The sequence below is a fragment of the Callorhinchus milii genome, unplaced genomic scaffold, assembly GCF_018977255.1.
Source record: "Callorhinchus milii isolate IMCB2004 unplaced genomic scaffold, IMCB_Cmil_1.0 Scaffold19, whole genome shotgun sequence".
Lineage (NCBI taxonomy): Eukaryota > Metazoa > Chordata > Chondrichthyes > Chimaeriformes > Callorhinchidae > Callorhinchus > Callorhinchus milii.
The window spans coordinates 1,939,656-1,957,331 of NW_024704760.1; the positions used below are offsets into that span (position 1 = coordinate 1,939,656).

The following is a 17,676-nucleotide window of genomic DNA, read 5'->3' on the forward strand; positions in this document are numbered from 1 at the left end:
TAAAATGAAACCATTTTCAAGGGAGAGAGAAAAAAAATACCACTGCCTAGAAATACCCCTGGCAAGACAGCTGATACCATGCAGAAAATCACATACTGTGCCACTGAATTCTCCTCTTACAGATAGAATTGAAAGACAAGTTAAAAGGAAAGATTGCGACTATGGGAGTCACTTTTTTTTTAATTGAAGGGGAAAAAAATATGGAACAAACCTGTGAACGCCAGTCACACTCTCTTCTACGATGCCCCGAATCTTCTTAAAAACGTTCGGATATTTCTTATAAACCCAGTGGGTCAAATCGCCACCGTCATCTAGGATCTACAATTGAAGTGGGTACAGCGCACAGAAAGCCAGTCAATAAATGTTACATGTTAAACATAAGAACAGAAGAATTGCTAAACGAAAGATAACCGAGGTTCATCCAGTTCGCCTTCCATCATCCTGGAATTTGGATGCATATGTCATGTTCCAAACTATATTATTTCCCAACAGAACGTCTCAAGTCAATTATTCACTTGATTGTGCTTTAGGTCCACTATGGACTGGGGATCAAAGTACTGCAACACAATACATTTGGGGATAACTATGGTAATTGTAAAGTGTGTTCTCTCCCTTGCATCCCCATCTTACTGAGCACAAATCAACAATCCAAATGGGTTAACATGACCATGACAGGAGTACTTGAATAGTAACTGTTCAAATCAGTAACATTAAAATGATGATCAATTGAGGCATTTAAAACGGAGATGGATAAGTACTGGGAAATAAGGGACATGAGCAAAGGGGTGGAAATGGAATTAGAAAGATGGCCATGAACTAATAACTCATAGTGGACTGCCTTGAAGAGTAGTCCACATCATCACTTCTGTTACAAATAATTTGCCATATTTAACGAAAAAAAGCCCTGTGAATTGTAAATCACAGGGCGTTTTACCCCTACAGATAAATGCTAAATGCAGGTTATCACAGTTTCTGCAATATGACTGCATTATTATTCAGTTGATAAAATCAGATACAAGTGAAAATAATTTAAATTCTAGGTTGCGTAATGAATAATTATCATAAGCAACACTTCATATTACTAAATGCTCCTCAAATGCATAGGTATTTTTCATATCTCCGACTTGTGTGCAATTACGTCTGTCAGGGTTAAGTAGCATAACTAAGAGAGGCGATAATTCCTGGTGAATATTAACAGGGTTTTACAGCCTGGTTTTGTTGGTAGCGCTCTCAACTCAGAAAGTTGTGGGTTCAAACCCCACTTTGGGACTTTGAGCTCATAATCTTTCTATGTTGATCGTACAGTGCAGTACTGGGATAATGCTGCATTATCAGAGGAGCCGTCCTTCACATGAGACATTAAATTAAAGTTCCAGCTGCCTATTCTGGCAGACTATAAAGACCCCATGGCACTATTCAACAAGAGAACAGAGTTTCTCCCAATCCCCAAGTAAAATGAATTATTCCCCTCTAGGCTGTTTGGGGGAAAATCACTGTGTTAAATTAACTGCTGAATTTCCCTACAAATATAGTCTTTATAGTCCTTACTCCTTTGTCACTCATCTCCACTCCCAAAGTATAAATTAATCTGCATCTTAAATGCATCCTTAACCTATAGTAAATGTAAATTGAACGGTACTGTAATCACTTCCGATATGAACACTGTCCAGCACTGAAAAAGTATTTGCAAAAGCTCACATTAGTGTATTAGCAGAGTATGTCCTCACGAGGGCGATACCATCTAACACATTTTGACCTTGGGATCAAGTGCTCATTATTTTAATCTGTTTGTTCCTTGTGATGTATTTATGGTGAGTGCTTTTATTTTACAACTGAAATACACAAACTCATAAAAGAATGAAACACATGCAGCAGATTAAACATAAGGGCGCAGTGTTGTGCAGTGACATCTCAACAAATCAGTAATTAGGACTTATTAATTATATTCTGTGAAGCGCTTTGAGACGTCTCGAAGACATGATAAGTATCTATATCAAATGCCAGAATCATTTTTATTAGGACAGGGTTGTGAAATGCCTTTTTATCTTTTCCAAAGTTCTTCCAATTATTGTTCCAGGAAACCTTTGTATCATTTTAAAACTGCCTCGTTATACCATGTACTGAGCCTATTGATGCACAATAGAGTAGGAGGAAGATGGTACACATGATATGTACCTGAAAAAAAATAGGAAGCTGGAAATTGTAAAGCCAACTGGAAACCCAAATGACCATAAAAATTAGGATTTAAAGCTGGCACAAACTTTTAACATGTGCCCCCTAAGCCACTTTCAAAAGCTCTTTGCTGGCCTAGAGACATTTCTAGCATCAACAGTGATAAGATTCTGTGGGTGATACCCTTTCGGATATCACCCACAGTGCCAAGGACTGTGCCAGCAATGAACTCATCACTGTGAAACACTGTGCTCAGTTGGTAAATATTTAGTTAGAAAGGCAGCTTATTTACCATATTCGCTTGCCAACTCTCCATGTTCACACAGCGATCAATGCACCACCAGAAATCATCCTCGGACTCTCCTTTCCAGGCAAACACAGAAAATCCTAGAGGTGGGGGTGCAGGGAGAGGAAAAAAGTTATCATAGTCGAAAAAACAATCCGCTTTAAGCTCTAACAAGCTTTAAAGGATTCAGAGGTACACAGGGAATGCAATTCAGTGAAAGCAGCGAGCTTAACAGACCTCAAAAGCACTTTTCATAATTAAACATCAGATTGCCATTTGCCAATTATCCAAAGTGCAATTCGGAGAGCAATTTGATCAAAGAGAGTTTTGTCAATAGGTTATAGCAATGAACCCTGTAGAAGCTGAGAAGATATAAAAGGGTGACGTTAGTGACATATCATGATGGCGGGCAACTATTATTCCTCACTTTCCTCTTTCAGCTATGCGGTAAATCAACACTGCTGTTTTAGATACAAGTTAAATTCTGACTTGCTTGATGTAGTGAATCTTTAAAACTTGAGCATGAACTTTGGTCACTTATCAGAGATTATTAACCCCAAATGAGAGTCTTTTGTGAGCAAGGCAGATGTAACCCAAGGATGCTCATTCATTTACAGCATATTCTATATAACTGAATCTGTCCAGCATTGTGCTACTGGGATGCTGCAGAGAATTTTAGGATCCCTACCTTGAACGGGGCACTGATGTGTAAGAGAAGAGCAACAAGTATTTCAGGACTTAATACTCTGTGTTGTGGTTCTAGGCGCATAAAGCTATACATGTGCTGATTGGCAGCAAAAATCTGAACATACCAGCCTCTGCGAGGGCGGCTGCAACTTCGTTCTGCGTGGAGTAAATATTACAGGCTGCCCAGCGACACTGTGCTCCAAGAGCTCCCAGGGTCTCTATCAGAACCTGCAGCAAACACGTGTCAACAAGACATCAGAAATCAATGGAGCTTCAGTAATGGTCACTCTATTTTAATAACAATAATAATCCTTGCATTTGATTCAAGACGTTTCAAAGCGCTTCACCGGATATACTTAAAAGTGAATTTTGTGGGCAAAACACGGCAGCCAATTGCGCACAGCAGTGTCCCACAAACAGTTGGGGATTGAGTGACCAAATTATTAATATTTATTTTTTAAAAGGGATTATAAAGGGATCCACCAATCGACTAACAAGTGGTTTCCTACTTGCTGCTAGGGAAACAGGAGTATGTGTAGAGTAAGGAAACTTGCCTAAGGTTTCTCCCTGCTCGGGAATCGAACCCGGGTCCTCTCGCTTGTGAGGCGAGGGCTCTAACCACTGCACTATAGGACTCCATCTGAACATACCAACAGCTACAACTTAGTTCTGTGTGGAGTAAATATTCACTATATTTTAGAGAAAACAGTTAAGACGCCACAGTTCTGGTCATTTCATTGCAGTTGAGAAGTTCCATTTCAGCACTTTTGTCAGCTGAAACAAGTGGTATATGCAACTCTCAAGAGCAATGGTTCTGATTTTTAATTGACTGTTTTGGTCTGTGGATGGAGACTTCTTAATATCGCTTATCTACATGTCAACATCTACATCATATAATGGCAAGACTATTTAAAAAGATAAATTGTTGTAAGTAGGCATACAGATGATAAAGAACAACTAACTATTCAACAACGTGCCTAAGGCAGTAATTCAATTTCGATGTCTGCAACGTGATTGTGCTTCCCTCTCTCAGTTTATGGCCTCATTGGAACCTCACAGCTCACTAATCAGTAACAACCTTTTGTGCCTATTAAACCATCTGTATTTGCCACTTACTGCAGTCTGGGCAGTGATGTGAGTGCAACCCACTATCTTGGCTCCAGCCAGTGGTTTTTCACCCTGAGCTCGTTTCCTAAGAGCAATAAGGGCTGACATTTCTATGGGAAAAATAATGTATAAAGACAAAGTGATTAGAAACAAAAAAAAAGCCATTATTTAACCACTTTATGTTCACAGAAGACAATTTCGACAATGGCTAAATTTGCCCCCAATTTCCCCTCTTTCGTTTCCCCATCTACAACAACAACATGTATTTATATAGCGCCCTTCACACCAGAGTGCTTGACAGTGGCAGAGTCTGACACTTTAAAACGTTAAGATCAATTCTACCAGCAAGACTCAACCAGTTTGAAACCTTTGAAGGTTTCTCTGGTGAGAACCTTCAAAGCTTTGAAGCTTAAAAGATTAAGTTCCTTGAAATTACCCAGAGACTAGTTAAGTATGCATTAATGTCTTTAATATTAAATATTACTGGGAAACAAAAGGCGCAACCAACATTGCAAAAGATAATTTAAACACACCCAACCTCATAGGCATTCAAATCCAGCATACCACAAGGGCTTCTTATAATCCTTGAACAGATTGTGGGAAAGTCTACCTCTAATCTTTTGGCCTTGTCTTATGACTCAAGTACAGATATTAATGTAGGAACATTCCAGTAATTAATGAGAAGTTCCTTTTCTACTTTGCCAAGTGGAAAACAACAAGGAACTTATCTGTTTGGATGAATACACACTTGTGTCGCTTCCCTATATCCAATTAACTGCACCTACAGTACAGGTTTCTATGCTGTGGACCAAATCGACAGGTGAAAAGATCCCAAATGGAAACTATACCAGCTTATATTGATAAGGTACATTATTTCGCTTGAGCTTTCTTTTTACAACAATTCTTATATCTTTAACTCCTCAGCACAGAATTTAGGATCTTCCTAATATATATGGCTTAATTTCCCAGTACCAGCAAACTCAAAAAACGAGTTGGAACTTAGGAAAAAATATAGGAATGTAAATAGAAAGGGGCCCAAATAAACAGTAGCTCAAAACAGGAATCTAATTGAATAGGTTCTGAAGTATACTGGACTGTAAATGGATCATAAAAAGACAAACACAGACAAAAATTCCTAACAATGAGAAACAAAAGTCAGAGACAAGCAGCAACACTTTACATAGAATCTTACAGCACAAGAGCGATCCAATTCGTCCCACTCCCCCACTCTTAACACATAGCCTTCCAATTTTTTCCTTTTCAAGTAATTATCCAATTCCCCATTGAAAGTTATTATTGAATAGAAAATTGGAAGCAACACCTTAGAGGCAGAAGGAGCCTTAGGTTCTGTGCCTATATCCCAACATATCCAGAATTTTCAAAAGCAAATGAGAAAGATTGAAATCACAAACAGGATTGTTAACAGCACCATAATAATGTTGGGTACAAATGTTGTAGTCGTGAAATCATTTGAGCAGACCATTTCAACATAATCCAAGGATTATCTCCTGAGACGATGGATTAAAACACAATTCAATGCTCAATAAATTACAATTTAGTCTTCGGCGGAACATTGTATACTGAACAGCAATGACAGATAGACACAATTAAGGATTATCCCATCAGACAAGTTACCACGTGATAGGTGTTGGCTCCTTCAGTAGGTCAGTGTAACCGAATCTGTACCCTGATGTTGGAGCCTCAAGCAATGATCATTGGAGATTGATGACAAAGAACACAAAGCAATGAGTCATTTTTTTGGGGGGTGGGGGGAGGGCAGCCGGGGGTCTGACACATTCGGAAACCTATCACTGCTTTGAGTATCCAAAACAAACTGAGAATTTGCTGTTCATAAAATGGAGGAACCTGCAGTGAAATAGCAGAGAAATTTCCTAGAGAAACGCTTGCCACACAGGCCAAGATGAATCCTACAGTCAAGATCCTAATTTGTGGGAAATGCGTAAGATCTCTTCATTTAAGATGTAGCCACACCCAGTACTGAGAACATCTCTCTTTCTTTTGCCCTGTTGTACCTTGTTCAGCAATTTCGATCTCCCGGCGTCCAAACTCGGCCTGTTTGATATTCTTGACACAGAAGTCACTACTGGACTTTGAGTTGCTTTGTTGCTTGTCCCTCGGAGATGTCTCATCGTCAGAACTATCCGTATAGGATGCCGCTAAAAGAGGGGGGGAAAAGGGACAGAAAACCCACAACCCAAGTCAGTGTTTCACAGACAGACAGTGGACAACATTCAATGACTCAATAACACAAGAATGTTGTTTTTCATATTTGCAAGGGTCTTAAAAGCTGTGCTGATGGTTTGGTGGAAAAATGGGTTCCCATATTGAAAACTAGGTTTGAAATGGAAACCTTTGTTGACATTTAAATTAGCTCTAAATACTTGCTTAAAAAAACAAGCTTACACTGTGTGTACAATCAGTGAAACTCCTAGATCAAGTGTACCCTGTGAATTCAATTTAAAAAACGGTCCATTTTGAATTCTTGATTCGTTTAAAACTACTATACAATTTAGCTTTTATCTGCAGCATGCAGTTTTTAATCTCATAGCACTTCTCACCACATGTTTGGTCTGAGTATTTATTTGACCAAACAATAGTAAAATAAAACAAGGAGCTGTTTATCTTTTTACCAGAGCTGTAGCTGTCTGTGGAAGATTGAGAGATGGAACGGGATAGAGATCTTCGACCAGTCTTGGTTGGGAATCTGCTGAACTCCTGTTTCTCATCTGAAAACTGGATTTGCTGAAAAAAAAGAACATCCACATTAACAGATAGAATCGGCACAAGTAACTTTCAGCCCGCTAGTTTTCACAAACAACCAGGCTCAGTTGGTAGCACGCTTGCCTCCGAAGTCAGAAGGTTGTGGGTTCAAGCTACGAGACTTTGAGCTCATCATCTAAGCTGATGCTCCATTACAGTGTTGGAGGAAAGCAAATCATTGCAATGTCAGAGCGGTGGTCCTTCAGTTGAGACGTTGAATCAAGGTTCCATCTGCTTGTCCAGGAAAACATTTAAGATCCCTTGCTGTTAGTTGAAGAGAGAAGGGAGTTTCTTCCAGGATCCTGGCCAACAATCACATTTGCCTTCACGTACACAGGTATGGTATTTCACAGGATGAAACATGTGAAGATGTTTTGGTATGAAAAGGCACCGTATCACATGCAAGGATGATGATGATGATTATTATTATTATAACCTGCCTGTTTTTCACCATCAACCTGCCAAGTGCGGTCAGTGCAACCCAGGAAAAAGTAAATTTAAAAAATACATCAACTCGCCCACTTGCACAATCTTGCTGAAACTGCAATGCAAAGATAGAACATTCCCTTTTCCAAGAGGCAAAAAAAAAACATGACTCTGACGATCCTGAACACTGGCCAAGGCCCTTTTGAATCTGTCGTTTTTCTTTTGGGCTGTTTTCTTGGCTGGGAAAAGGCACAAAAGGGCTGACAAAAGGTCAGTAAAGGAAAACACTAGAAAGCAAAATAGCAGCTACAAACTGGCCCTCACATTGTGATTTTCTTTGATGAATTCCCCAATTTCAGTCACCAAATGAAGGTCTCTATCAGGATTGCACCGTCCAGTTTACTAACATGGCTTTTTCACAATAATCCAAAGGCAAGAATCTTTATCTTCACTTTCAAAATTTACTGTATTTACAAACTCTAACATATTGTTAAAAATCCTCTAAAATGGAACACTGTTGCCAATAATTTCAGACTTGTTTTCTAACCGGACGTCCTAAAATAGCCTGAATAATATTCACCTCAGACTTCAGGTAATCAGATCAATTTGGTAACAGCCCCACTGAATTCCTAACAGCAACCGCAGTGACAACACATTAAGTTTGGCTTCTAATTTAGAATAGTTTTTAAAAATATATACTTCTTAGATGATTGATTCTGTCTTTATAGTTAGGTGCAAAAACATTGTTAGGTATTGAGCAGCTCCTCCTCAAGTTCTGTACAGTATTGGGAAAAAATCTAATAGTTACTTTAAAACAAATACCAATAACATTTCAACTTAATTGCTTAATTTCACAAAACTACTGTTTACATCTAATGCTTCTCATTCAGGCACAAACCTTAGAGAAACTAAATGGCCTTCGGTTTTTCCAGTTTAACATTTTTCTTGCTCACTTGTTGGTTGTTGGGACAGCAAAGCTTCTGCTCACTGGGCAAATACCAGGCAAGCTCTTGGTATTAGGCTATTAACCTCCCATTTACGACATACAAATCTCCTTGAATGTTAACTCTTAAATCATTGAGATGCCTGCAAGCTCATTAAAGGAATTACATTCAATAAAATGACTGCCTTGCCTACAGTTATACGATTAAAGGAAGCAAAGCCCATGGTATTAGTGATCAACAAATAATTTTCCTGCCAATGTTGGTTGCAGAACCTTTTAAAATATGTTACTATAAATTAATGGGTATCAGACTGCAAACTTAGTTTCTCTCAGGTTGGGACATGTGAAGTAAGCATTCAATTGCCACACCAGACACACTCCCATTTCTACTGGCCTACGCAGCATACTAATCACTCACCTGAGAGATGGTGCGGAAGCACAACATAAAGATAGAATGAAAATACAGATATGCAGAAAATGGGCATTCTATAACCCTGGAACACCTATACATATCCAACAGTACGATCATCACTAGAATAGAGCATGTGAGAAAGAATGAGATATCTGGCAATGGGGTAGATTGGACTCAATGGGCAAATTAGCATATCAAAGGGTTAAAGCAATATTCCCACCGCAGAATTCAGATGCTAACTTAATCTACAGTGGGATTACATAGTGAATCTTTGTACAACTAGAGAGAGCTAAGCACTTGATATTAGCAAAATCCTCAGGCCCTAAACAGCTGCTAAAAAGATTCTCCAATCTCTCAAAAAGCTTGCATGACAACCTCTCATGATAGCCATCAATGCCCATTTCTGTATCAATCAGATTTGTTGAATCAATTAAAATACTTTAGCTTCCCTGATACTCATCTCTTGAAGTCACAAGAAAGGTTAGGATGAGGAAGCTCCTTTGGTCCTTCAATCTCATCCTTCCACAATACTAACTCTACCATCTCTCAATATTCTATCCTTTATTACTTAAAAGGCCTCAATCAACATCTACCTTTGACGTTATTATAGTGAGTAATGTAAAAGTAAAGTTAGACCCAATGAACTGTTCACTATTGCTCATGACAGCTTGAAGGTAAACGGTTCATTTTTTGATGAGCTACGCTGAGGTTTTCTGCCAACCATTAAAAAAATGCTGCTAAATACAGGATTCAGTGGGCAGCAAAATACTGAGTCACCAGAGAACAGACAGGCTTTTTTTTCACAAAATGGATCAGGTGATGAAAGCAGCTATTGAAATCATCAATCAACTGCTGAGAGGAGATCAAATGCTGCCCTGAATTTTTGTAATCAAACAATAAGGTGACTGGGGGAAGGGAAATCCACCGATCAGAACGTACTGCAATCATGACGGGCAAATGTTTTTATTAATAATAATCCTTGCATTTGATATAGCGCCTTAGTGGATTGACTGTGTATTCTGTGGGCAAAACACGGCAGTCAATTCAACACAGCAGCGTCCCGCAAACAGTCGTGGATTGAGTGACCACTTTTTTTTGAGAGATTTTGGAGTAAATGATTATCTTAAAGTCTACCCAACAAAGAAGTAAGATAAATGGAATGTCAGTATCCCTAACCTCACCATCTTACAATACAATTTTACACTTATATAGCATCTTTCACGTCAAGATGTCATCCCAAAGAGCTTGGCAAAGCTGCTTGGCCATCGAAAAATCAATCTGCCTTGTGTTGGACCACTTAAGCAGTGCTTTGAAATATACTGAAAGCAGATTAAACAACACTAAGTTTGTGTTCCATCAGATGTTAATGTTGTAATACTAAAGTCTACTCAGCATTATTAAAATTGAATCATCTAAACCAATTCATAGCCCAACCCAGTTATTACTTTGTACTACTACATTTCCTTCCTGAAAAGGATTCAGAAACTCCTCAGGATATTTATCTTCACACAATATGAAACGTGAAATTACAAAATCAATGGTGACTTTAGACTTCAAAACATGATCTCATGACTACTTGCAGTCCACCCATCCTTTGTGATCTTGCAGGAAGTAAATTATGTACTGCGCACACGTACGAACGAGTCTGACCTCCGTGGGGGAAGGAATTGCAGATTAATGAAATTCGCAGCACACATTGTCTTGTACAGCTAGCAGCAATCAATATCAGGTTTAAAACCTCCAACCATAACCATTCTTACAACTACAAGTAATAGAAAGATGGGCTCTCTGAAAGGTTGCTAAATAGAGAAGTTTCGAATATTTTAGCAGTCTTTAAAGCTACTTTTGCATGAAAGACTATTTTTTATCATTATTATTTCTTTATACAGTACTTGTCAAATGGAGGGAGGAGAACAGAGAGAAGAAAGGTCACAGACCATCCTTGTTTTCATAAGATCACAAGAAATGCTAGACGAAAAAAGACCAAAATCCATCTAATTCGCCTTCCACCTTTCTGGGGTTCGCTTGGCCGTCACGGTCATTTTCAGTAGTTTCTATTTTTTTTTATTCATAGGCATCAATTCCTACATCATTTATCAGCAATTAACACAATTAGGAATTCAGTAAACGTTGAACCTAATCCTTCTTAAACATTTAGTCCTAGAGTCCTGTAGCTAGGTGGTTACAGCACTCGCCTCACAAGAGAGAGACCTGGGTCCAAGTCCAGGGTGAAACCTTGGGCAAGTTTCCTTACTCCACACGCCTGATAATAATCCCTCAAGAAAAAAAAATAATAAATTGCTCACTTCAATCCAAGACTGTTTGTGGGACGCTGCTGTGCGCCAATGGCTGCTGCGTTTCGCCCACAAATCTACAGTCAATTCACTTTACAGTATATTCTGTGAAGCGCTTTGAGACGTCTCAAAGAAGTGAAAAGCGCTACATTAAATACAAGGATTATTATTATTATTTAAAAGTGAAATTAAATAGGGGAATAGCAAGCTACCCCAACAGAACCTTAGCTTCAATGTGCACAGGCTAAACAAATGGTACGTTTTTGCTTCCCTCCCTCAGCCAGCTAATCCCTTTTCGCAAGCACGTCATAAGGTAATAGTCCTGCTATGACAATTCAAATTGTTCTAAGGGGAAAATACAGCAGAATTATAATCAATAATAACCTTTGCATATCATACAATGCTAAAACGGCAAAATGTCTCAAAGCAATTCACTGTGTTCCTGTCCAGTGTTGTTAGTTGCAGGAAAATTAAACAATACATTTCTTAATTATCAAATGTAAAAGACTGGGATATGTTTAACACTGAAATAGGCAAAGCAAAAATCTAAAAAAAATAATACTTTACCTTACCAGGCTTGTGAGACATTCTTGCTTCACTTCTGCTGTGATGAAAATTCCCAAGTGATATAGAATTTCACAGCCAACTCATTTCCTAAGGTTTGGACTGTACTAACTCCCACCCAGTTTTCAGCAAACTTTGGTTAACCAAAATTAGTCACTTACTCGGATTTCCCTACAATAGGCGTTCACTGCAAATAACCTTTCCATTAATTGATGCTGAAATTTCCTTTAAAGCTTTTCACATTTAAAAAGCTTAAGATGAAACATTCAATTATCATTTTATAGCCAATCATAAAGCAAAGTTCACTTCCTAAAGAAACAATTAAATACCACAACTCTTGTGTTACCAAACCGTACGTTAGTCAGTAACGGGGTATTTTTCTGCCATCCACAGTGACTATACTGCAAAGCAACATTTTGGTGGATGCATGTAGCTAAGAAAATCCAGAAGACCAATTCAATGTCGCACAAGCCTTTCTTCAAGAGGTATCATTACCTCTAAAAACTGGTCAGACAACTTTTAATTTTGTAATAATGAAGTACAATAATATAATTCAAGTTGAAGTTAGTCAATCCAAATTGTTAGTCAAAACATACTCGTCGTTGGGGCTCCCAGTTTCACCATCCACAAAGTCCAGCTCATCCAAAACTCTATCGCCGTCGTCCTCACCTGTACCCAATGCCTCACCTAATCCTTGCCAGGATCCAATGGCTCCCTATCTCTGAAACACAAAGTACTATGGTAATATTATTGATTATCTAGATGGTAGGAACTAGAGTACAATACTTGAGAGCTGAATAAACTCGTACAACTCAAAATGCTGGCTCGCTGGATAACCCTAGATTAATGGCTTTACTGTTGCAGGTTCAGCTCCCTCCAGCATAAGGTTAAACAGTTTCTCCCAAGGCATCCCAAGGGAAGCTCTCAGCATAATCCATTAAAATGAGTGAACAAAATTGAAACACAGCAGACACACCCCAATCGCTAGAGAATCATAATTCTCTGGACTTCCTTAAATTAATGAGCTGAATCACTTATTTCAACATCCAAGTCAAATATCTATTTGTAATATTGAGTCTATACGGTTCATTTGTTTCAGGCTGTTTGTAGGACCTTGCTGTATGGAAAATAGCTTTTGCAACTGCTTATGAAAATAGTCCCCATAGTCCCTCAACAGGTAATGATGTAAAGCACTCCAAGATGTTTCACCGTAATACAGATTAAGCAAATTCAAGTTTTAAACAAACTTCAAAATTGCAAATTATAAGTCTAAATTTTCCATTTGCAATCGTTCTCATAGTTTCTCTGGGATTGCCAAAGCTGTTTTAGACTGTGAACCATCATATACTTTGAACGGCATAAATTAATTCAACACAATGGGAGAGAGGAAGGAAAGGGAGAGTGTGGAAGGACTGCGGGTACAGAATATTTACCTTGGATTTTATCCACTGTTAGACCAATGATCACAATCAAACTAAGGTTAATAAGTCTAGAATGGTACACCACAAAGTTAATGCTGTATATTTTGCTAATCTTGGAGTAAACATTTCTTTGAGTCTTATTTCTCAAACATAGAACGACTGTCAATTATTCAAGCCTTTTTCTAACCTTATGTTGTGTCACAATATTCTGTAGGTAACCATTAACAGGCTCATTAAAATCTGCCCCTCTAACACATAAGTAAATGCTTGAAAGCATTGAAAGAAGAAAATAAAAAGCATGACAAAAATAAGTCCACAACAAAAACCGTGTGAAATCTAAAGCTATAAAGCATGGGAATCAACGGCAAACGTTAGAAAAATATAAAATACACAGCTAATAATTTCCCCAGTTGTCGTAATTTGCAACTGGATTGACGTGACCTTAACCTTGGCTAATGAAGTGTCCCAAAATGAAAGATACAGTACGACAACAGCTTGCATTGATATAGTGACCCTCGCGCAGGGCAGAGGCTTACAACATTGACATTAAAAGTGAGCCAAAGGAACCTACTGACTTTATTTACAAAAAAAATGGAAATGAATAACACAAACACAAAGATACAAATGACTACTACTACTACTGTGATAATTGCAAGTCTTGGCAGGCAGTTCTACAAGGGTAGAGATTAAGAAATAGAACTGCCTGCAGAATACGACCTTGCTTACAGGAACAGTTGCGTGGGTTTAATTTCATTGCACACAAAGGGCTCTCACTTGACAGTTTACAATCTCAAACCGATATAAAACAAACTTCACTCTCTCGTCTTAGCAAAGTCAGCTGTCCTTGAACTTTCTTTTCTTTTTTAAAACCTGAGAATAGGGGACGCGTATCAAGATCTAGTGATGAGCTAACAAGCAACAGCCTCATATGTATGAACATATCTCACAAGTTGAGGACTTTGTATCGTCTACACTGCAAAATAGCTCACAAAGAATCCTCCAGCTAAGGTCCCTACTATTAAGAGCTTAAACGACACCTCCCAACAGCAGAGCTTCCTCAAGACATTTTGAACATGACCTCATCATTCCGATACAAGAGGAGAGATTATTTCTCAGTTGTCACACTTTGAAAAGACGCGCGTGACACAAAGATTCAATTGTACAAATGTTTGGGAAATAACTTGGGAAATATTACTCGCATATGTTTCAGGCGTTCAAAAACTCCAGCTGCTTAATTGATTTTTTTCGGGGGGGTCAGTTGATCAACTCACCAGCAAGCAACTGAAAAATCTGAACACAACACACAAATTCTAAATACCGAGGGAAAACGCACCATTTTATGCAAATAATTACGCTGGCAAGGTAGGTGAAATGGAGTAATAAAGACAAGGAAGGAACATCCCTGGATTCACGCCAAGAGTTGGTCTGAGATAGCTGCTTTTAATCGGGGCAACTGTAAAAATGCAGTAATTCTGGATTTTGGTGAGAAGGGAGGGCTGGGGAGGGGTGGGGAAGAGAGAGAACATCACCCAGGGTGCCTGCTCCCTATCACTATTCAGCAATCCATCCTGGAAGGTGGCTTTTAGTGGTCATTGGATGAAGACAGTGCAGAACATTGGACAAAGAAGTAATAATAATCCTTGCATTTGATATAGCGTCTTATTATGTCTTCGAGATGTCCCAAAGCGCTTCACAGAATGATCTGCAAAGTGAATTGACTGTGTATTTTGTGGGTGAGATACGGCAGACAATTGCGCACAGCAGTGTTCAACAAACAGTCGGGGATTGACTGACCACCTTTTAAAATATAAATATATATTATACATACACTATTACATATATCATTCCAGCTCAGGGGAGGAGTTGAGAATAGCTTAGCTGTGCCTTCAAAGTAATGTTCCACATCATGTAATCATAGACTTATTACTGTGTGTAACAAATGACCTCGCAGTTATTGCTAAAAGAGCTCAAATAATACAACTGCTGAGCAATGATAAACCAGATACTTGCACATTGCAGGGAAAGAAAGCATCGACATCTAACCAAATCACACAGATCAACATCTCTGGCGCTAAGCCGTACGTGAAGATCAATTACCACTACTAATGTTGGCCTTCAAATAGCTTATGTATGACAAATTGCATATTGTAGAGTTTATGCAAGCTCCTGTCTGAAACGTTAACACCTTTGACTGTGTATGTGTATATTGATTGCGTATTGTGTGGCCAAAAATCTATCTCTATAGAAGCGCTCTGAGACTCCGTCCGGCGTGGAGGGCGCTATACAAATCCAAGTTGTTGTTGTTGTTATTTTGACCACAAGAGCATGATACATGTGTATCAACATCCAATTCATTGGTTCATTGAGCACCACATCTTTCGGAACAAGGGCCAACTTTTCACAAAATAATTAAGTCTTGTACAAACGTGTAGAAAACTTGCAGCTAAGTAAATTACACCAGATGACATTTAAAATAATCTTTCTGGGTATAACCAGAACAGATATATTCTGAGTAAAGACTATTCTTCGAAATCGTTCAACTTTGAAACCTTGTGTAACAATTTTGTCTTGTGCTTTGGCTTTGAAATGCAGTTTAATGCCTCTGGTTCTAGTCTGCTGATTGTCCTTCACAGTAATTGAAAAATCAATCTCATTGCAAACTGCCAGCGTGGCATAATTTAATCACATCTCCTAAAGACATCTAGGAAACGTATCTGCCAGTTCATTCACATCAAATTGTTCTCTAGGTAGTGTGACTTGGGGAATAATGTAGATTTGATTAATGAGGATGCTTCACTACCAACCACATTGCAAAATAAAGTTATTAACTTGAATATGACTTTTCATTCAGATTGTTATTCCCCTTTTTGATATGAAGTGTTGGGCTGGATGAAGTCACAAACAGAACGGAAGCAAACACAGCTCTCAATCTCATCCAGTGAAACACTGCAGGAACCAACGTGAATGCAATAATAAAATGAAGACTAAAGCTGAATAAATAAGAGTGCTGACCACATTAGAAATGTTCAAGCAAGTCATTGTTTTGAGTTGGAAACTATGGTCGTGTTGAAAACTCCCTTGATCATATCACTTTCAATGACTTAGGCACTTAATAGGGTTTCACTGAAAATCACACAGCTCAAAACACAAGCTCCTTTTTTCATTGAGTGCTTTTTCTAGAGTGTGCAAATGAGTTTACAAGTGTACATTTTAAGAAGGGACTGACTATCTGATAAGGGGTGAATCATAGAATTAAGAACTGAATCCAATTTATTTGGGAGTTGAAGGAACGCCCATTTTTACGACGACGACGACGACACATTCCTATAGAGCCTTTCATATCGGGAGGTAGTCCCAAGGCATCCAGGAAAACAGTACTGTATTAGCGTTGATAACTGTACAAAATTGTAACTGTACAATTAGTACCGACGTATGCTCAATACCTAAACCATGGGAAAACCACATTTGCTGCAGTTTGCACCGCAGGCTCACTAAGCCCTTCCAGGCAAATTCACTGCAGAGAAATGATGATGCTTGCTGTGAGCTATGCCAACATTTCATTTTTTAAAAAAAAAAAGAAATGAGCTGCGTACATTAAATATTCAAAACTGTAACTTGGTTACGGAGACATCAAACTCATCACAATGTGTAACGAAACATAATGATATGCTGGTTTGTTTGACCCACAGTCCAGCTCGGTTGAAGTTTTAAACACTTTTTTAAAAAAAAAACACGTATTATTCATCGATAATAATAATAGCAGCATTTGTTATAGCGCTTTTCACGTCTTCCAGACATCTCAAATTGCTTCACAGAATAGACTGTAAAGTGAATTGACTGTATATTTGTGGACAAAATGCGGCAGCCAATCGCTCACAGCAGTGTCCCATAAGCAGTCGTGGATTGAAATGACCAATTTATTATTGGGTTTTTTCTTGGGGGATTATTATCAGGCGTGTAGAGTAAGGAAACTTGCCCAAGGTTTCGTCCTGCCGGGAATCGAACCCAGGTTACTGGAATCAATTTAAAGAGAGTAATTGTTTTTGAGAGTTTTGGACTGCAAAATATTTGTATATGTTATTATATTAGATATAATTTATTTATCCAATATATAATTTATTTATCCAATCAAGCAAGTGCAGTGAACTGAAATCTGAGGTACATTTTAGTCCAGTTCGTATTGTCAGAAGGATGTCTGCACTGCAGTATTTTGTAGAAGATTGCAATGATTGGACATGTGCATACAGCTATGTACTTTGGCTTTGCTAATTAGATTTAAATAATTGACACTGTTGTCTATTCACTTGCCAGCAAGCAGTTGGAAAAAAATGCTTTGAACACGACCTAGTTTTTAAACAAATTATTTGAGATTTTTTTGATTATTTTCCCATTCACGTCACGTAGCGGACAATGGGGGGTGCGAAACATCTTTCTGCACCAATAAAAATGTTTCAATATTGCTAAACCTTAGTTTATTCAGATAATAAAATTGAGCGTAAACTGTAAACTCTCATCACTGGAATTCACATAAGTAACAAGGTTAAGAATAAGGAAATAGATTGCGCAAAATATGCCAAATATGA

The 17,676-nt window shown here is 38.3% G+C and overlaps 1 protein-coding gene across 1 annotated transcript in view; it reads right to left on the reverse strand.

Moving 5' to 3' along the window:
- LOC103182459 (S-adenosylhomocysteine hydrolase-like protein 1) overlaps positions 1 to 17,676 on the reverse strand; it is a 30,492-nt gene that overhangs the window by 6,680 nt on the left and 6,136 nt on the right. The window contains exons 2-7 of the mRNA XM_042342155.1: positions 6,904 to 7,015; positions 6,286 to 6,429; positions 4,262 to 4,362; positions 3,271 to 3,373; positions 2,465 to 2,559; positions 212 to 318 (exon numbers count right to left, since the gene is read on the reverse strand). Of these exons, the coding sequence (XP_042198089.1) occupies positions 212 to 318; positions 2,465 to 2,559; positions 3,271 to 3,373; positions 4,262 to 4,362; positions 6,286 to 6,429; positions 6,904 to 7,015 (662 nt within the window). The remainder of the gene's footprint in view (positions 1 to 211; positions 319 to 2,464; positions 2,560 to 3,270; positions 3,374 to 4,261; positions 4,363 to 6,285; positions 6,430 to 6,903; positions 7,016 to 17,676) is intronic.